This window comes from Athene cunicularia (assembly GCF_003259725.1).
Source record: "Athene cunicularia isolate RWA chromosome 1 unlocalized genomic scaffold, athCun1 chr1_part1, whole genome shotgun sequence".
In the NCBI taxonomy this organism is placed as follows: domain Eukaryota; kingdom Metazoa; phylum Chordata; class Aves; order Strigiformes; family Strigidae; genus Athene; species Athene cunicularia.
This window is the reverse complement of record NW_020799091.1, coordinates 43,102,541-43,123,556: the sequence shown is the minus strand read 5'-3', so window position 1 is coordinate 43,123,556 and position 21,016 is coordinate 43,102,541. Positions and strand designations below refer to the sequence as shown.

Genomic DNA, 21,016 nt, shown 5'->3' with positions numbered 1-21,016 from the left:
TCTTCAACTCATGTCTGTTTTTGATATAGTGGCAAGTGTGTATTATTGTACATGACTATAGTTATGGGTCATTCTGATGTTTAGTAGCATCCTGTTGTCCATAAATCTGGTTCTCCTCCCGTTCCCTCAGTTACCCAAGTGTGGACTGTGCCCTCTCAACAGGCTTGGGCACAGGAAAGAAGATCACAGTTGATCTGGGTTTCGTTTTAAGCCTCAGAATGCCGGTTTAAGAAGTTATATTGCACTCCATACAGTGATGTAATTTTGGGACTTTGTGCCATTATGTCCAGCAATGATGAATGAAAGCAGAACTTTTCCCCATGTTGTTTGGGGAGAAAAGAAAAAAGGAAAGTTTTAATCTGTATTTTGCTGTTGGAGCTTTGAGCCACACCTGACCTTGAGCTCATCCGGAATCTTTCCCATTTGTTTTCTTTTCAGAGGTGCTAGTTGGCTCTGGTAATAGTTTTCTCTATAGGAAGCACCTCCTGATCTTGTAAAACTGGAACTTCGCTACCCCAGTTTCATCAACAAAATTCCAGAATTTAATGTGCCATAGGGATTTCAGCCTGTGAGCTCCGGGCCTCCTGAGCTGCCCTGACAGTATAGCCTTTGTGCTATTATTGGCAGAGATCATTAACCAGCTCTTAATGTACAGCTAAAGAAAATGAAGGGATTAAGCGTTCTTTAATTATTCTTTTTTTCCCTCATCAGTTGTACCCATTTTGCTATCGCTAATTCTTTGGATATAAATGTTCAGGTTAATTTGAATAAATACAACAGAATCATAATGGGCAACAAACCACTCTAGGTAGTCATCTTTTGTCAGCTTTTGCTGGAGTGTGTTTTTCTTTTTTTAATGTAAAACAATATAAATAATAAAATGCAACGATATTGCACAAATTAACTCATATGTGCGCAGACTAATTTCCTCTCAGTGGTCAGCTCTCATGCTGAAAACAGAAAATACACTGAAAACAGTACATACACAGATGCTAACAGGACATTGCTGTCAAATTTAATTGGTTGCTAATTTACCAGCTGAAGGAAAAATCCATGTTCAGAATCATCTAGAATCATAATTTTCAACTTTTACATGAAAGTTGATAATTTTCAGGAAAAAAAAAAAAAAACCAACAAAAACAAAAACCAAACCAAACAAAACCCCACACACTGAAACACAGTCAGTCCACAGATAGTATAGCAGCATTTGTCTCATAATCTGTGTTGTTGCTGCTTTGGTGCTAAATCAGAGCCCATACTGATGATACAGGGGTCTGGTTGGGAAGCACTTTAAGTTATATTTTACATTAGCATGTATCTAAGCCCTTTTCACTCGAATGAGATTTAGGCACTTTCCTGAACAGAGATACTTTCAGTGATAAAATTAATGAAAATTACATCAGACTTAAGTTCAGACTTCTCCTGTTTTTCTAGATACAGGTACTGAGGGTAAAAATGCAAGAAATGGGATGCAGAGAAAGGGTTTTTCCTTGTTATTCTCAGTTTTATTTTCCTCATGCTGAATTTTCCTCTTCTTTCCAGGTTTGACTAGAACCACTGCATTTTTAATTTTATTGCAAAACCTTCTCAGGCCACCACCATCCCTCTAATCCTGCCTCCAGGCATTTTGCTCAGGTGGCTTTCTTCTTCCCCTGATTCTTCACAGTCCACCTTCCTCTCTCTCAGATCAAATTGTCCTCCTGGCAGCTGCTTTTCTAGGCAGTTCAAGCAAATACTTCTTTCTTCATGTTCTATTGAATTCTCTCTTTTCTCCAGGACAAGAAATCACTACCTCCTCTACTGTTTCCCCCTTTTTTTTCTATTTTTCCATGCTTTCTAATCCTTCCTATCTTCTGACTTTTCTTTGAGTGCCAGTTTATTTTCTCCCTCCTTATCTGTTAATATTTCTAATCGATACTGTCATCTTCTCTTCAGCCACTGTGCATCCTTCTCCGTGGCGTCATTCATCCTGGTGTTTTACATCACACCTTCCTTCAGGAGTGTCTCAAATCTCCTTTTATGCCTGTGCTGCTTGTTTCTGCTCTCTGTCCTGCCTCCTCACTCCCTTTTTTTTTTTTTCACTTGCAAGGTTTTCCATTGAACCAAACCCGTTCTGCAGCATTGAAAACCGGATGGGTTTGCAGAGAATTAGCTCTTGTATATATAAGTTGCTGGCAGCATCCTGTCAGGTCCTGTACACCCCAAGGAGGGCAACAAAATCTGGGGGCATCATGCTACAAAAGCACCTTTCTACCACATTGATGCTTTTTGCAGGATAAAAACCTCTCAGTTCACCTAGTGTAAATCAAAATCAGGATTGAAGGATTTTTTAGGAATTCATTAACAACATATAATTAGAATGTAATCAGTGGGCAATATTTTCTGTATCAGTAATAAAACACTAGCCATTTACAAAATCTTATTAAATTCCTACAAATTTCTATCACTGTTCTGTAATCCCAAAATACTCACATATGTGTGTACACACATGCAATTATATGTGCAGACTCCCCTGCTGACTGTGGACCTTCCTCTCCTGACAAGCTGTGTAAGTTGCCCCCTACAACCTAATCCTTGTGTTATTTCATTTGTGCAGAGTGTAGTAATGTGTTAGGGGTGTTGGGGCACGGAGTGGACAAGAGTCAGGCTCAAGTCCCTGTGGGCACCATGGGTCCAGGCTGCACCCTCTGCCACCCCCCTACAACATGGCAAAGAGATGAAGTTCACCACTGTTATCCAAAGCCTTAAAAAGCGCCTGGAGATTTTTTTTCTGAGTGAAGTAGGTGGTGATGACTAGACATTATTACACATTAAAGTATTCCAGAGCATTAAAATCCCATGAAAAACTCTTTCCTCACCTTTTTTTCTCCCTTTTCTGCAATGGTGAGGATTGCTAAAAGGTGTAATTAGAGGCACAGCGGGTAGCAGCACCTATAGATAAGGTTGCCTCATGGTTTCCCTTAAAACCCTGTCTTCAGCTGCTCAAAGTCTGTCAATGTGTTAACCATTTAGGCTAACATTTTCCATGCTGTATGTCTACCTCAGGCAATTTCTTTTTTCTATTTTTCTTTCTTCTTGAGGAAAGTTTCAAGAAAAAACTATTCCACTCTTCCTGAAATGAGCATAGAGGAAAAAAATATAGCATCTTCCATGTTGCAAAATTCATTCCAGCTTTTTTTTTGGTGAAAATCTCTAGAATCTCTGTTATTTTGTTCCATGAACCTCAAGTTTAGTTTGGACCACTGTCCTTTTTTTTTTGTCTTTATAAGCAGTTGCAGAAAGACAAGTTTGGAGATCTGAAAAAGTACAAGTCTGCTGAAGGGTAAAGTGAAAAAAATTGTAGCTGGTAAAGGCAAGGATGAGGTTGGGAGGGGCTCGGCGGTGGGGAGAGGGGCAGGATGGAAGGGTTAGGGGAGAAAAGGAGAAGTGGTGAGATGACTATGGATGTATGCACGTGTTCAGGAGGAAAAGTGGGAAAGGGCTGGAGACGGAGGAAGGGGGAGGAAGCAAGAGGATAGAAGAGAGATCTGACAGAGTGAAGGGGAACAAGGAGAGGTTCGGATAGATGGGAAGGGCCCGCCATGACAGCAAGATGTTGTTCCCCTGTAAACTCTAGTCCTATTACCATGAGTCTTTCTGTTGTTTTGCTTTTAGAAGATATCCATGAATACTACTGTCAAATCATGTCCCTCTAGCAGCCGGTTTTGCCAAAGATAATATCCTTAAAAATTGTTTTCTGTAGTTCAGAAGAGTTACTCCATTCACTGAAGGGCCTTTTAGAAGCTCCCCACTGATGATGATGATGATGCACCAAGGACCTGTGCAACTTCATTATTTCTTGGAGTTTTGGGTTACAAGTTTCTGGGTTCTTACGGGTTTTGAAGCCACAACCGCCTGCAAATTCCAGTGGTCAGAACATTGTAAGTTTAAATTTGCCAACTGAACTTCATCTACTTCCTGTGTACATAAACATCTGTAGTGACGTTGGCATGGGCTGTTTTTATGTTACATTGGCTGTGTATAGACCTAGCAGAAATACACAGATTGTGGCTTTTTGCATTTTACACATGCTGTGTTCCTCACTGTGTGGACATTAATAGGTAGTAAATGCTATACCTTCTGCTATGGATTTTTCTGCGACTTGAAACAAGTAATACCACTAGATTACATTACCCACTGCCTTTTTTTTTTTTTTAAAGTACAGCCTGTTATTTCTGCCTACTGTAGTTTATTCCACAAAAATAAACCCAATTTGTAGTACAAAGCTAGAAATTTACAGCCATTCCATATGTTTAAAGGTCAAGATTATATGGTCTGTTTGTATAAATTATGCTATGGAAGAGACTCTTTATTAAAACCAGTAGTGTTGCCTTTTTTATTTCATGTGAAGTGATTATTCTTTCTACATTTTAGTAGATGGTTATTTTGGATTTGAGTTGCACTGAGACAGAGAGTTTCTACTTTAGCTGTAATTTTTTTTGTTATGCACAAAAATCTTTTGCGGCTCTATGTATTCCAACCTGTCCACCTCCACCCTCCAGCCCCCCAGAATGTTGAATCTCTCTCCCCCTGTTTGCTTGGTTCATCTGGAAGAAATACTAGTAGTTCTTGGAAAGGAGAAGCAGGTTGGCAGTGGCTAGCCAGGAAGAGAAGCTGGCGCAGGAGAGGTTTTGCATTCAGGGCGGGACCTGTGTTACTGGAGATGGTGCATATATTTAAGAGACAGTAAATGGTAATTCTTGCCAGAATGGAGAGTTAAAACACAGGTTACAAGATATGCTGTGGTATTTGAAATTGAGAAAGAGGTTGCCCGAAGACAAAGTGACTTTGATATGGGGAGTCCCATAAACGGTCTTCTACTTAAATCTCCAGAGAAGTCATGTGTCTGGCTCGCTAGTGATATGGTTAGTTTTTTCCACTGTAGAAGCACATGCTCTCCTAAGATTTATCAACAGTGAATTTAACATATGTATGTTTTTAACTAGGAACAGGTTTGGGAAGCAAATGAGGTGGTGTGTATTCAAACTTTATTTGTGAAGCCCTGTGTAAGGAGGATGAGGAAGTCCATTTTGACATTTTGAGTCCCTGCACCTTTTGGAAGCTGCTGATGCCTTGTCTTCCATGCCAAGAGTGCTTCTGGTCCTTCAGCTCTTTACTCTCACCAGAGCTGAGCTTTGATCTAGTTGCTTTTATCCCACAAATTTGGATCTAGCAGAAACATTTTTCATTTATTTTATCCCTGTCTTGGATTTTACTGTGCCTTGGACCAACCTGCTGGAAACTTTTTGGTGTCTAAAAATATCTCTAGACTGTTGCGGTGTGTAAGTTGCAAACTGTTACCATTTTGTAGTGGCTCTGCAATATTTTATTTAATAATAAATATATTCTGTCCTTATTTTTTTTCCCCTATTTGCTTCTGGCGATAGACTGTTTGTATATTGGATGCTCAGTGAGATATAAATCTCAGTAGTCTTAGTAGTTTATTTTTTCTGTAGATGAGGTCTTGTGGCATTCAGTAGCTTAGAAAGAGAAAGTGTCCTTTGTTTAAAAAACAGTATTGTATGTTTATGTATACAACTCAATGACAGAGATGCTTAAATATGTGCATATATTACATCCATGCAATCACTCTCACCTCTGCATTTCTCCACACAGCTATTCTTTTATAGCTTTATGGCAAATTATTTGACTGGTGAAATGATTTTAAATATTGCCTTTGATTGGATCATAGCAATTAATATTCTCTGGTAGATTAGTTACACTGTGCGTTCAGTGCCAATTCCCATTCTCTCTGAACTACAGCTATGCTGGGTGCAGTTAACTGCTCTAGCCATATAGTCCCATAAAATCTCAATAAAATCTTAAAACTGTGGAGTATGGGTAATCTTGCTATAAATTGTAATAAAAATTACCCCTGTAGACTCTATATTCTGACCATTACGTTTGTGGATACTGCTGCTTTGTACATAAAGTTTTATTAAATAAATCGACCAATTCTGCTGCCCAGACACCAAGCTGTTTTGATTGAAAATCTGATAGGTGCACTCAGACCATTTTTCCAACGCATAAAATACTTATAATGAACTTTAAATAGGAAGAAAAATGCCATATATGTTCTTTATATAATATGAACCAGCTTAGGTGGAGAAAATAATGAATACTGTCATTCCCGTTCATTTGTTAGGCTCATAAAGTGAGGATTTGGTTTCCTAAACCATGTTAGGTAAACCTTAATCTCCGAGGGCGTAATTTCAAATAGCTCCTGTACATCTGCATATGGAATTGTTGTTTCCACTGTGAAAACAAGCAGTGGTTTCTGTGACGTTCTCCTTTGACATCGTCCTACTGGGGAAATCCATGCTGGGCTCCTGTTCTCTAAAAAAAAAAAACAAACAAACATCAAGGAGGGAGATGTTCGGTTGCTTCAGACATCAAGCTACAGTGTGAGCCTGGACTTGCACAGTATTAAAACCTATTTTGCAGGAGTAACCAAAGAGGATGGAGATGACTCAGTCCCTCTACTTGGCATTTGATCCACCCAGATGCATTTTTTTTATCAGAGATGTTTGAAACAGTGGCAGATTAAGAGCAAGAAAAAGAAGTCACTGTTGGCCAGCAGTTTCCTTCTTGCAGTATTTCAGGTACCAAACGATGCTGTATGCCAAATGTAGAGACCAAAGTTATGGTTTAGACATTGCAGCATTCATAGCTGTTGGCAGATTATTGGTTTTAATGGTAATTACTATGTCCTCCTGTGAATTACTTCTTTTGCACATTTCCCCATTAGGGCCCTGAGACCAAAGATCATTTTCTCTGGCATTGCTGCTGGGGACTGAGGCACCTCTTTGGCATTGAGTGAACAGTGGCAGGTGGGGAGAGAGTAGGAGCAAGCGAGGCAGTGCAGTGCTGTTGGCATTGCATATCTTCAGGTGCTTACTGAGATCCCCCGGACACTTTTTCTCCTTTCCCAGAAAACCAAGACATGACAGAGTCACCTGGCAAAGGCTACTCTCCTCCTCTTTCCAGCAAGGAGCAGGTCCACAGCGGCTCAAGGGGGCACAGAGCCACTTCCCTCTGCCAAGGCTGGTGCCCCAGCACCTGGCAAGAGGAGGGAGGGGGGCTCACACCACTGAATGCCCCATGCAATCCACAGAGGTGGATGGGCTCAGCACCCCTGAAGGCACCCATCTCTTTCCGCTGGCTGTATTCGTGGATTGGGTGTGCTTGTGTTTTCAATGGAGGTGCCTGAAGACAGGAGGTGAGAGAATGTTCCCTTCCCCTCACTTTGTCACCCAGCTCCTGAGGTCCAGGGCTCTGAGAGAGGATAGAAGCTGATGGAAACATACTCTTAGGTGCTGTTGGGTCATGGGGTTGTTGCAAGTGGCAGATTATTATTATTAGGTTCAAACTACTTCTTTCACAGTGTTTCTGACGCTGGCAGATTAATAGCATATTTTGCTAAAGCATGAGTGCTATATAATTTTCTTTACCGTATTTTCCAATACCGTTTCTCTGGGAGTTTGGCAGCAAATGTCTCTTTGTTACTTCAGTCCTTCATGCTCTGCAGACACGGACACACATGTGTGTAACAGCAGTACTAATGAGATTCTTGTAAATATTCATTTTTGGGTGTGGGGTAGTGTTTGGTTCCCATTCCTGATAGGAGTAAGTGCAAAGCAACTGTTGCTTACAGCTAGAGATAATCTTTTACCTGCTGAATGCCAGCATGTATTAGGAGCAGGTGGAGAGGAGTTTCTAAGACATTTGGCAACAACAAACATGACTCTTTCTGGCTTATTTGAGGTACCTCACATTTCTGCTTAATTTAAACTTCCATTGCGGTAAGAACCTGTAGCTATGTTTGCAAGAGCAAACACGGCACCCAGACGTGGATTAGAACTAGCAAGGCCAGAGGGGCCTCCCCACCGACCAGGCTGACATCTCACCTAGCACAGGTCTTGGCAATACTCCCCCCACTGCAGACCTGTGTAACCCTGCTTGTGGCTGGCAAGTCTAGTGGGTGGATGTCAGGGCCACTTGGAAATCCCATCATGAACAATCATTTTGATTAGCAGGTTGAATATTAGGCATCCCTCAGAGAAAGCAGTGTGGGGAGTTTAATGTGTGAAACAAAAGCAAATGAGCTCTGAATTTGGAAATCCTTTCAAAAAGCATGAATAGATTTAATTATTTTAGGAGAGCAACTAAGCGAAATACAGTTTTTGTTATGTTGTGGTGTATCAGCAGGACTACATGTATGTATGTTTACAAAGTTATTAGCAGAGAAGTTAATTTAATGCAGAAAACTGAGGTATTAAGATAAAGTGAGCCAGAGGCTTCAGTATTTCAGAATGCTGAAATTTTCTCTCTGCATTCACACCAGCAAGGATCATCTCATAATGAGTCATTTCAGCATTAGTTAATACTGTGTGACTTAGCTATAAAGAGAGGCAAAACTCTTGATGGTTACTTAGTTTTCTCCTGCTCTTAAATATTTAATTTTTCTTTAACCCAAGGGATTCAGATTTGCCTTTAAATCAAAGATAGTGTGTAGGCGTGAAATTACTTCTAGTGGGTCTTCATGAGCCTACTGATGGGATGAGTTTTCATCCCTTTCAGTCACAGGGAATTTGTCTGGATAAAAAAAATCGGGTTGTGGTAAGTGGTGATAGCAGCATATGGCTCTTTTCACCCCTGAGAGGGCTCTGATTCAGGCCATTTACTACAGGCATCCAACTGCAGGATTTTTGATGGTGCTTGGCTTTACCCAACCAGGTCAGAGCACTTGAGCTGTGTATCCCTAAAGAATCATTGGAAAGAAGCAAAGACAATAGGATATATTTGGGTGGAGCCCACATATGACAAACAAAGTATAGCATTTAACCGACAGCTTAGTAACACCAGCACTTGTGTGAGAAGCAAGGGCAGCATGTTGGGCTCTTGTCAGCCTGGAGAGATTTAAATTTAGAGTCCCCCCTTCCCAAGAGATGCCCCAATGCAGACAGGAGCACAGGTTTAGAGTGCTCATGCCTGATGGCATGGCCCTGTGCTCAAGTTACTCCCCTGGGAAGGTGGAGACTGCGTCCTGTGCCGAGGGGTTCACCTGCCCTTAGCAGATGGCAGGCTGGGTCCTTCCTGGAGATTTTGCTTCCATGACATGGCTAATGCTGTACCATGTCAAAAATGGCACAGCCGTGTGACAGAAAGCACAAATTCAATCACTGCTTATTAGAAAGTTGCTGTGCAAGTTTAAATCTGTTCCAGCATCAGAGAAGGAGCAATTTCATCCTGAGAAACAGGATCAGGTATTGGCTGGCATAAATTTTAAAGCCAAGAAACTGTTTAGTTCAATAGAAATAGAAGCAAGCTTATATCTGATCCGGGTCAGAGTTTTTCCTACTGGCAACTGACAGTTGGCAGATACAATATTAATGATAGTAGACCAAGTTCTGGAGTATTTACAGGTTGGTATGCATCTGATGTGAGACCCATTTGCACATCTTACCTTAAAACAAGTGCAGAGAGCGTATTTGCTCATTCTGCCCAAAGGGAAACTCCTTTTTGGTACAGTTTGGCAAAGGAGTCATTGAGAAGTGATTGTATATATGTACATGCATCAAGAGCAACTCTCTGTACTTTCTTTAGCAAAAAGGATCATTGTTTCTTGAGGCTAACAAGGATGGAAAGCAGCGTGGCCACTTGCAGCCTTCAGCACTTGCAGACGTTCTTAAAGAACCCCTGGCTTGCCAGTCTTTTCAGCATGGAGTGCTAACAGCCTGCTTCTGTGGTTCCTGTGCACTCTTTCAATGACACCTTTGTCCCTCAAAAGCAGTCTCTGACTTGTTTCTTTTTTTTTTTTTTTTTGCCTCGCCTTCGCCTCATTCACACTTCACAAAACCACTGGGTAGATCTGTTGGGCAAATCTTGCCTTTCAAGAGGAGTAGCAAGGGCAAGAAAACAAGCTCATTTTTAAGGCCTGACCTTTATTAATTAAATGTGTCTGCCTGTGATAGGGATGACTTGATTCAGTGACCCGGCTGGGTCCCTTCTGGACCCATGGTCTTAAATTCAAGGAAAAGCTTGCTTGTCAGAGCAAGGTACATCATGAAAGGAGGTTAAAATGCACTGTGGCATGTTTTCTGAGCTTTCCTCCACCTTGCTTGCCAGTGGCATTGCATTACTCACTTGTCCTCCACCTTTTTCATGTAATTTGCTAAATTATCTCTTCCCATCATCTCTTCATTCCTTCCAGTTTGATGTTCGTTAGGCCAATAATTACTCTTAATTCAGTGTTTATGAACTACTGCTGGTATTTATAAACCTTGGTGCCAGCAGTTTGACAGTTGTTCTTAGATGTCCAAGAGAAAGTCAAAGCTGTTGACATAAGTAGGAGTCATGAACTCTAAATGTATAAAAATCCTGTACTACAGTTTGCACACTGTAGTTAAGTGGTGAGGAGGGGATATCTGTTAGGCTTTTGGCCAGTTGGTTATTCACATGGCTCGTTTGGGGGAGGAGAATAGCTTTAAAGGCTGTGTGTCCCTGCAGCAGCTGCAGCCATGCTGATGAGAAAACAGGGCAGTTTACACCAGCTGGCAGCAGCAAAGTTCAGCCTCCTGGTTAATCACCTCAGCTCCCCAACAACTCAGCTCCCCAAGTCTGCAAGCTGAGAAGAGGTCACAGATGGAGAGGGAGACAAAAAAGGATATGTATATAGGCTGACATTAAAAAATAAGGGAATCATCCCTAGATAATTCTCTAATTTGATTACTATCTTTAGTTAGGTTTACTGCAAAAATCTGCCCACTGATACATTTCCACTCCTCGCCTTTTGTTCTTAACAGGCTCACGTGTCACAGCACCTTGTGATGTGCTCAAAAGTTGGCATCTGGTGGGGCAAGCCATGCCCGGTGGGCCAAAGTATCTCTAGATGCAAAAGCACAACCTCATTGGCAACTCGGTGGCTGTGTTAGGAGTTTACCTTGCTGACCAGAAACAAAAAGAAGGTAGTTGAGAGTTTTCATCCTGGCATGTTCCTCCAGTAACCTATAAACACCACCAAGTATCATAGGAGTCTCAAAAATACCCTAAGAGCTGGCAATCTGCAGTGAAACAACATGTCCTGGAAGGGACAAAAGTACATAAGATTTTTCATATCCATTTATACTGTCTCTTTTTATGTAGGTGTTTTCACACTTAAGTGATCAAAATTGGTGTATAACTGTAATACAGACTAGATTATGTAACAACTGTTATGATTTCAAGTTAGGCTTAGGTTTAAACATTAAGAAAATTTCTGAACTAGCTACTTAAAACTTGCTGTAGTGCAAGTCAGATTAAGCCACAGTTAATAGAAAGTGTCACGTACATAGGTTTTCGTTAAAGTTTTAATTTTATTTACAAACATTAGCTTTCACAAAAGCATCACGTATAGCAACATTTAAATATTGGGCAGATACAAATATATAACTTCTTGTAATGAGATTAACTTCAAGAAAAACTGAAGAAGTAATGAAATAAGTAATAATTCTCATACTTAAAAGTTGCTTTCAAGAAAGAACATTAGGAAACAAGGCCAGAAGTAGCACTTTTTTCAAAATAGTTTTCTGGGGCTGAATCAGCTGACTAGATGGTTCAGTTGCTTTTAAATCACATACTATATTATCCCTAATGCTCAGGTATGCATTTAATACCATCATGTCTAAGTCACGATTTTAAGAAACACAGTTAGAATGGTGCTCATTCTACCTAAAACAGTTAAATGCTTTGAACATTTTCTAAGTTGCCATACGTTTGTCTCATGCAGGTCATTGTTCATTGTCAACAGTTTTTGCTTTGGTAAGCAAAAAAAGAAATAATCAGCAGTCCAGATGTAGCCAGTATTACTGAGGCACCTAAACTATGCTAGTAGAAAGCTAATAGAAGTCATACAGCGCATCTGTAAATGCACTGTGTTTCAGAAGGGGTTGTTGCATCAGCTTACTGAACATATTTTAATAGTATTTTCTTTATGAAGTTCTTTAACATAATAAAAAATGCAGCTGAAGGGTAGTTATAATCACTCACTGTTCTTTTACTCAGAGGTGGTTCATAGCTAAGACATAAATTAAAATTTAAGACCAACTTTCCCTCAAGTCATCACTCATTTGGGGAGTGCTTTCTTTTCAAGAGCCCAGCTATCCATCAGTGCTACTGTTAACGGCTGCACAGCTCCTGGAGTGTCTACAGCCCTCCCATTTTTTAGTGTAACAGTCCCTTTTCTACAGTCAGTGAACACAGCAAGATAAGAGACATGGCGAAATGGGAAATTTAACTGTGACTTTTGGAACTGCTTTCTAGTTGTAGGCCCACTGAACTGTTCATGATCTCTAAAGGGAGCCTGTGATACCTGTTGTCCAGGCCTGTGGTTACCCAGAGTGAGAATCACAGCTACCTTCTTGAATAAGCGTGTTGTAAGACCCAAGAAGTGTCCCATCTGTGACACTGCAATACAGTGGAGCACAAGCTAACAAACTTCAATTTTTTAAAATAAATAATCTTGGATTTCCCCATTTCACCTGACCAAACAAAATAAACACATTTTTAAACAAATCTCTTTGCCTGCCTTTCCCCTTCCCGTGCCTCCCATTCAGGATCAGGCATTCTCTCCAGTTTTTGCTCTCTACTCCAGCTGCTTTCGGTGTCTCTCAGCACTTACTAATCCTGTGTGGTATTTCATGAGTGAGGAGGAATGCCTCTTCTTCTACCTTACATCTGAAGTTTGTCTCTGGCTCTGTCCCCTGACACAAGCAACCCCCATTTCCTCTCAGGACAAACCCAGGTCACACTTGTGCCCCACAGCTGTCCCTGCCATGCTTGTCTCTTGTTTTCCTCCCCCTGCCCATATGTAGGTTGTGCTGTTTTCCCTTTGGAGGGCAGCAGGCAGGAGAAGAGGGAAGTCAGGTAGCCTGCCTTTCTGCACTTTTCACCTTTCCTGTCTCTTTTTGGCACAAAATGTAACTGGTGGGTTGATCTTGGCTGGCTACCAGATTTCCACCCAGATGCTCTCTCACTCCCCGTCCTCAAGAGGATGGGGGAGAAAATAAGGTGGGAAGAGCTCATGGGTCGAGATAAAGACAGGGAGATCACTTAACAATTGCCATCACAGGCAAAGCAGACTCAACATGGGGAAAATTAATTTATTGCTAATTAGAAGTCAATTAGGATGGTGAGAACCACCACTACCTCCCAGTCCCCTTTTCCAGGGCTCAGTATCACTCCTTCATTCCCAGCTCCTCTATCTCCCCCTCCCAGAGCACTGCAGGGAGACAGGGAATGGGGGTTGGGGTCAGTCCATAACAGCTCCTCTCTGCCCCTCTTTCCTCCTCACGCTGTTCTCCTGCTCCAGCGTGGGTTCCCCGTGGGCTGCAATTCCTATTGGGAAAGCCTGATCCATAGTGGTCTCTGCAGAGGCCACAGGGGAATCTCTCTCTGCCCCACCATGGAGCACCTCCTCCCCCCCTCACCTGCAGGGCTGTTCCTCACACCTTCTTCCTCGCTCTGCCTGTGTGACATTTTTTGCCCTTTCTTAAATATATTTCCCTGAGGTGCCCCCACCTTGTCTGAGGGGCTCAGCTGTGCCCTGCGGTGGGTTGGTTGGAGCCAGCTGGAACAGTTTGTGTCGGGCATGGGGTAGCCCTGGCCTCTCCTCACCTTCTGTTGCCACTGCCAGCGCCTGGGCGTCTGCACCATTGCCATACAGTACAGCTACTGTAAGCTGTGGATGGACAAAACAATCCTGCAATTGCTGATCTTCGTATGTTTGGAAGACCTAGACTATGTGGCTTTTTAAAAAATCTGACTAGGCCTACCCAACATAAGTCCCTGAAAGTTAGTTGCCTGTATGTGCAGCAGCTTCGCCACATGTAATGTGGAGGGAAGGCTCCTGCAGAGGTTGACACTGGTGTTGAACTGAGTCAGCAATGAGGACAGCTGGGTTTTTTCAAATGCTTAAATTTTAGTTGACTTGGAGTGACATGGGTCCCAGCCCGCTATCTCATGATGAATACTCAGAATCAAAGATTGCTCCTGAAATTTTGCTGTAAAAGTTACATTCAAGTGTGCTGTGTTGTACAAAGCAGATGTAGCTCTTTCTCTTCACTTTCTGAAGATGGGCAGAGTAAGTAACTTGAGGGTAAACTGAGTTTTTGATGGATATTGTATGTGCAGTTTTATTTCAGGTCTGCCGAAGACGTCGGTGTAGCCTGTGTTCACACGCCTGTGTGCCCCTGGAAATGCTTGTGCCCAGCTGTAGCACTGCTGGGTGACTTTGCCCACACGTCACTTGATTTGGGAAGCTCAGCACAAGCAGTGCCATCCGGCCCGAGCAAGCAGATGTGTTGTGCGCCCTGATGTTGTTCTGGGACGAGATTAATTTCAGCACGCTCATATTAATCCATTATATGTCTCTTTCCAGCACAAATGGACCCCCGAGGCCTATCTCCCAGACAAATTAAAAGTGACAGTGATGATGACGACCTGCCAAATGTGACCTTAGATAGCGTTAATGAAACTGGATCTACAGCGCTCTCCATAGCCAGAGCAGTACAAGAGTAAGTATCACATTCCCAGAGCAAGATGAATGTTGCTGAGGAGTTTCTGGGCCGATGAAGGTACCAGCCCTCGGTGGCACTGCAGGGGTTCCCCCCAGCTGTGGGCTGGCATACCTGCCCGCAATCCCTTCTGTGTAGCTTTGTTCCCTTTAGGAAGAGATGGCTGTATCTCTCATCTCTCTCTGATTCTCATTTCCTTTCTTTCTTTCTTCACCTCATTATTAGGTAAAGTTTCAAATTGAAATTGTTTCTTCCCCTTTATTTACGTGCAAAGCCTGCAGTGTTTTTATATCCTCTCCAAAGAGAGACCAGGTTAGACTTTCACTCAAAAAACAAGACATTTTTTTTCTTGACTGAAAGCAGCATCAAGAAGTTCATTCTAGTTGCTGTCAAACAAGAGCTACCTACATTTCTCCTGAAGGATAGTGTCATTGAAAGGAAATTAGTGAGGGACTTTGAATAGTTTTTCCATTGCTGATATTTTTCTGTGTACCTTTACTTACTGGACAGACAAATAAGTTCTTAATTTAATGTCTGTATTGCTTGTTTGAAAAAAAAAGAAACAGTTTATCATGAACATTAGCAATTCTGTAGATGCATGAGCTTGCTCAATGACTGTAGCAGCTGGAAGGGAACCAACTGTGAGGTAAATAAGTATTAATATCCTCATTTTATAGGTGAGGAAAATGAGGTTATGCGTAAAGGTCACCCTGGAGGTCTGAAGCAAAGCTGGAAATAGAACTAGAGCCTCCAGGCACTGAAGCCTGTACTAGACCCACAAAACACATTACTTTATCTGAGAGGTTCAAAATATGGGCATCATGGACATTATTAAATAGGAAGGGATATAATAATAGGCCATTAGACATTGTTGTTATGCATTTTAAATAACGTGGTATCTAAAATCTACTAATTCATCTTCTAGTCAAGCACAGTAACTGTGATCCTCAAAACTTGTATTCCCCTTAAGCAGAGAGGGAGGGTCTCTATGGGCAAGGCAGGGCATTGGCTCTCACTGTAATTAGCACGCTCCCCTTCTGAGGTGATAAAGGAAGGGAAGGTTTCTTCACTAGTGACACTATTCTTCAATAGACAGGCCTCACACGTATTTTAAATTCGCTAGTTGCAACACTAGGCCCTGAAGTGCTAAGTATTTTTTCTCAGTTTACAGCACACATAATAAGCTAGAAAAATCAAACAACCCGTCATGATTTTGCGCTACATAGTTCTGTCTAATTAATGAAAAGAGGAAGCATGGGGTGCTAGTAAATACTTATAATATATGACTGTTAGGCAGATACTGTTCTCTGTGTTTGATATTGCTTGAACGCTTAGAGAATTGGTCAAACCATGAAGAGCTTTTTCATCTTTTCCACAATGCATTCCACAGTTTGTGAAGGTAAATGTGTTGAATATTACTTGTCTGGCTCTGGAGCTTAAGAATTAAATTAAGAAATTTAATAATATAACATCAACTCATCCTTGTTACAGGTTTCATTTAAACAGTAATCTGTTAGTTTATTTCAAAAGCCCCATTAGGAAAATCTAATTTGACTGTGATCTGCAATTTGTCTTCTTTATTTTATTCTCAGTCACAGACACCACACATACAGCTGCTGAGCTGAAAAGAGACATTAGCACATTATACCAACTTCACTCAATCCATTTCTTTCCCAGTCTATAATATCATGCTTTACAGGCAGGCTCTATTCTGAATTTAGGCATCTAACATGTACCTTAATAATGTTTAGCAGAGCAGTCCACTGAAAATAAAAGCTTGCATTCTACATACCCTTGTTGCAGAAAGGAAAGTGCCTTTGAAGCCTTCCAAAGGGAGATCCTGTGTGCTCAATTTCAGTGTCTAAACTTAGCAGACAGGAATTTCCTCTTGAGGACGTGGAAACTGTTCTGCTGAATAACTGGGCAGTGTAGGGGCATGCATGGGAAGACTGCTTCAGTAGGCAGTAAAGCTTAGGTCTAAGCTAAGTGCCCAAGTGAGGCAGGCTGGACCCCAGAGTCTAGAAGACTGTCCCACAGAGTGTGTTCTTTCTTAAGTGAGCTTGTAAGCTCTTTCATGTGAATAGTTGTACAGTTAGCAACAAAAAATAATTTCTTGCATATATTGACTGGGAAGTACAGCATGGCACCTCCACAGGGATGGCAGCATCCTTTCCTTTAGTACTGGATTGCTGTTGTGCAATCTTGTTAAAGAAGATACCAAGCCTAGTTTGCAGATGGTTGTGGCAGATGCCAGACAGCAGTTGACCTTTTCCTGTTTGGGTTTCAGACATGTTTTAAATTATCCTGCATAAGGATTATAAATGTATATAGATGTATGTATATTTATTTGCCTCTTGTTGCCTATTCTTCAGGAGCAAAAGGATTTCAAGTACCCTGTAGTGGTTATTTCCTTTGGGTTGGTCCCATGTAGCCCCTCACGCAATGTGGGGCCTCGGTGAGGCTCCTGATTCTCTGTGTGCTCTCTGTGGGGTTCAGGATTTGTCTTGCCTAGTGTCCTGGTTTCAGCTGGGATAGAGTTAATTTTCTTCCTAATAGCTGGTACAGTGTTGTGTTTTGTATTTAGTGTGGGAATAATGTTGATAACACACTGGTGTTTTAGTCTTAACCTGAGTCAAAGATTTTTCAGTTTCCCATGCTCTGCCAGCAAGCAGGTGCACAAGAAGCTGGGAGGGAACATGGCCAGGGCAGCTGACCTGAACTAGCCAAAGGGATATTCCATACCACAGAATGTCACGCTCAGTATATAAATTTGGAGGAGTTAGCCAGGAGGGGTGGATTGTTGCTCGGGCATTGGTCAGGGGGTGGTGAGGAATTATATCGTGCGTCATTTGTCCTTTCTTGGGGTTTATTCTCTCTTTTTTTGTTATATTTCTTTTCATTGTTATTACTGTTATTATTATATTTTAGTTTAGTTATTAAACTGTTCTTATCTCAACCCAGAAGTTTTACTGTTTTTTCAATTCTCCTTCCCATCCCACTGGGAGAGAGGAGGAGTGAGTGACTGCCTGCTTGGTGCTTAGTTGCTGGCTGGGATTAAGCCACAACACCTAGTTAGACACCTGCAATGTAGGTATCTGCATCCAAGCTAGTTACCTCACATCCCTGTATACAGACTGGATGGCAGTTGACATGTCCAGGCAGTAATTCTTTTGACCTATTCTAGCTGTCTAATTTAAGGAGAGAGACTCAAGCCCATGAGCTCCTGTTCCTCTCCATTGACTGCAGGCGGTGCAGACAGCTGCCTGGGACACACGTGTCAGCACTGCAGATTTCTGGTGTGAGGTGAGGGTACAGCAGTCCACAGCGCCTGACTGTGGGGTGTCAGCGTGCCAGAAGCTGGGAGTGACAGGACGATGCTGAATGCTCCAGCATCTTCCCTTGGATCTAAATCAGTTAGTTGGTGTTAGCAATGCCAAGGTTTTAACCACCAGTAGAAGTAAATCAACTAGTCAATATTTGGGGAGGAACTGTTGTTTTAATGTAGCCATTTTTAAGCTTGTTGTCTTGGAAATTACCTTTACGTGGCTGGGTCACAGGACAGTCTGGAATGTCTATGTGAAAAGCATCTGGCTGTGTTGCTGCTTTGTTTCAGGTCTTCTGTAGTCTTAGAAGACAAAAATTGTTACAAGTAAAAATTGTGACAATCAGACACTAAAAGCCACATGTTTGGCATTAGTTCTTATTTACTTAAACAGAATGTAATTTGCTTGCATATTTGTAAAATAATCAAGTATGACTATTTTTTGTCAGGGAAATTGCCTTCTTGCTGCTGGTTTTGTATTGGCTGAGCTTCCAGACTTCTCAGTAGTTCTTTTGGAATGCCTTCATGGTCCTTCTTCAGTTCAGCAAACCCAATCAATAATGTAAAATTATAGATAAACAAAGTCATTATTTCAAGCACGGTACTTTGGTGAAATTTCTTTATGTGACAGTGTGCTTTATGGCAGTTGCTATGCCTTACCATAATATGGACTAAAAATAATGTATTAATCTCAGATAATATGCTCTGTCTGATAATGAATATTGCAGCAATATGTAGATTTCAGTGGGCTTTGCATTGAAAGCAGCATTTCATCCTTTTTGTAGAGTGTTTTACAAACTCATTTCGACATGTAGCGCTCTAACAAAGAGCAGATCTGCTTCTGTATGTCTGACACCACTGTTGCTTATTACACAGCAAGAATAGCATCATATGTTCAGGGTCAAATCTCAGATACGCTCTAGAAATCTTTATGAAGCCAAGGGAAGAGAAGGCATTAGTCAAGCCCTAGAAGACCAGTAAAACTTTTCAGGGGCCCGTCTCAGAGGCAATGTACTGTTCCCTCAGCCTGGCAGCCTTTCCATCCCTAGGCAGCCCTGATGCAGGAGCCATCTCCATGATAAGCAGTAATGCAAACCCTTAACAGGGCATGCATCTCCTTCTTCCCCTGCACACCTGCACAGTAAGATACATTATTTTACAGCATGCAGCTCTCTCTCCCTGAGGATGCACAACAGAAGATCTACTTGCAGAGGCTGAGGGCAGAAGTGGGAGAGGCAGAGGGTGATTTTTAGCATCAGCTTTTATGCAGTGTATTGATAAAAATCTAAAGATCCAGAAATAACTCCTCCTCTCTCTAGACTTTTTTCTCCTTAGGGGTTGTAGGCAGAGGGGAACCCCTTTGACAAAACCCTTTTTTCTTTCAAATAATGTCAAGGAAAAGATGGACTGTGCGTATAAACTGTTGATGCTTAAGGTCACTGCTTGTTTTTTGGGAGTAATGGAGAGACAAAATTCAGAGAGGAAGTCCTGAATACTTGTAGTAATAGCTGCAGTTAATTAAAAGTAAAGTGATTTGTCATTTGGATGTGACTGTGGTGACCTTTAACGTGAACTCTTCTTTGCGCTGAGCTGAGTGTCTCTAAGTGCTTGTATGAAACAGAGATTAGGGGCTTTCACCGTACCCCCCTTCTCTTTGGCTGCATTGTGTGATTGATACATTGGTGATAATGTGATCACCTTACTTTATTTTTAAATTCTGCTGGCTTTTGTTATTGCAATACAGTGGAAGTTAGTTTTGGATACTGCACTAGTGAAAAAGAGTTTCCAAAGCAGACAGACAGCATAGCCACAGTACCAATGTACTCTCTTAAATTGATATGTATTTTTCAAATCTGAAATTTTCTCCTTAGTTCTCTTTATTTTCTCCCTCCTCTTCTTCAATGTAAATCAACTCCTGTGGTTGATTTTTATGTCTTTTGAAGTTTATAACTGTGTTCCCATCAGCCATTATTTTTCTGCACTGATAAAAACTGTCTGTTTTCCTACTTCAGCTGCAATCATTACTACCATTGTGGTATTCATTACAGGGAACTTTCACCTCATCTTTTTCTTCGACTTTTAGACAAAATACTTTTTCCTGAGTCTCCAAGAAACATAAACGAGGGTGTTTTGGCAGTACTTGTGTGAACTTTGCTTCTTGCTCCTCTGGTACATCTGCCCTCTGTGAACAAATGCTCATTTTAAAACTAGCACGCAATTGGATGGTGATTTTACAGATAGAGAACTGACTAGTGCTGGTCCAGAATTTCTCAATAAAGTATTTTTTTACTGGAGAATGCTAATTGGTCTAAATTTTCTCCTGAAGATTTCCAAAGTCTGGGATGCATTTTTCCATTGTAGTGAGGCTTTAGAGCAGAAGATTGCACGGTTGCTCCAACACTCCTGAGGAGAAAATTGGACCCCGCACTTACAAAGTAGAACTGCCTGTGGGCCTCCCACCTCCCCACAGACTGTTATGTAGTGGGACTTCTCAGCCTCCTCCAGAATCACTTTACAAGACTTACTAAACATTCATAGAGATTGGTGTGTATGCAGATACGCAAGTGAAAGACACTGGTGACATAAAGCCCTGTAAGGCAGGCAATCACCTGTATTGCGGTTGATGCCCCCAGTGTCATTATTTCGGGGATGTGTATCCTGTGCCAGAAAATAAAAGGTTTCTGCCATGAAAGGTGTTGCTGGGTTGTAAGTTGGTTAATGACCCAAGAGCACCATTGATCTGGAAGAGGTGTGCTGTGTCTCAGCCAGCTTAGGGAACCTCTGGGCAGTACTGGACTGTTCAGTTTGGACATACCCTTGCAGCAAGGTTCATCTCTCACAGTGTAATCTAACAGCTAGGCTAAAGTAATTCGGATTTCCTTAGTGGAGAGATGTGCATACTTCTAGGTACAATCATCTCATCAGTTGTGATCATCTACCTTTTGGAGGTGCCTGCCTTCCCCCCCATTTGCTTGGACAAATGGCTTAAGCAGAGTGATAAAACTAATAATTGCTGAAGTTATATATGAGGAATCCCCCTCTACGTGATTTTCTAAGGCCATGCTGGAGGTCTGTGACTCAAAAAGAAACTGAACTAGTACAT

General features: G+C 41.6%; 1 protein-coding gene across 4 annotated transcripts in view; it reads left to right on the top strand.

Annotated features, from left to right (window-relative positions):
• The window catches only part of KLF12 (Kruppel like factor 12), a 187,532-nt gene that overhangs the window by 94,204 nt on the left and 72,312 nt on the right, over positions 1–21,016 (top strand). For all 4 annotated transcript variants that reach the window (XM_026843460.1, XM_026843432.1, XM_026843440.1 and 1 more), the window contains one exon: positions 14,456–14,591. In XM_026843460.1, the coding sequence (XP_026699261.1) occupies positions 14,456–14,591 (136 nt within the window). The remainder of the gene's footprint in view (positions 1–14,455; positions 14,592–21,016) is intronic.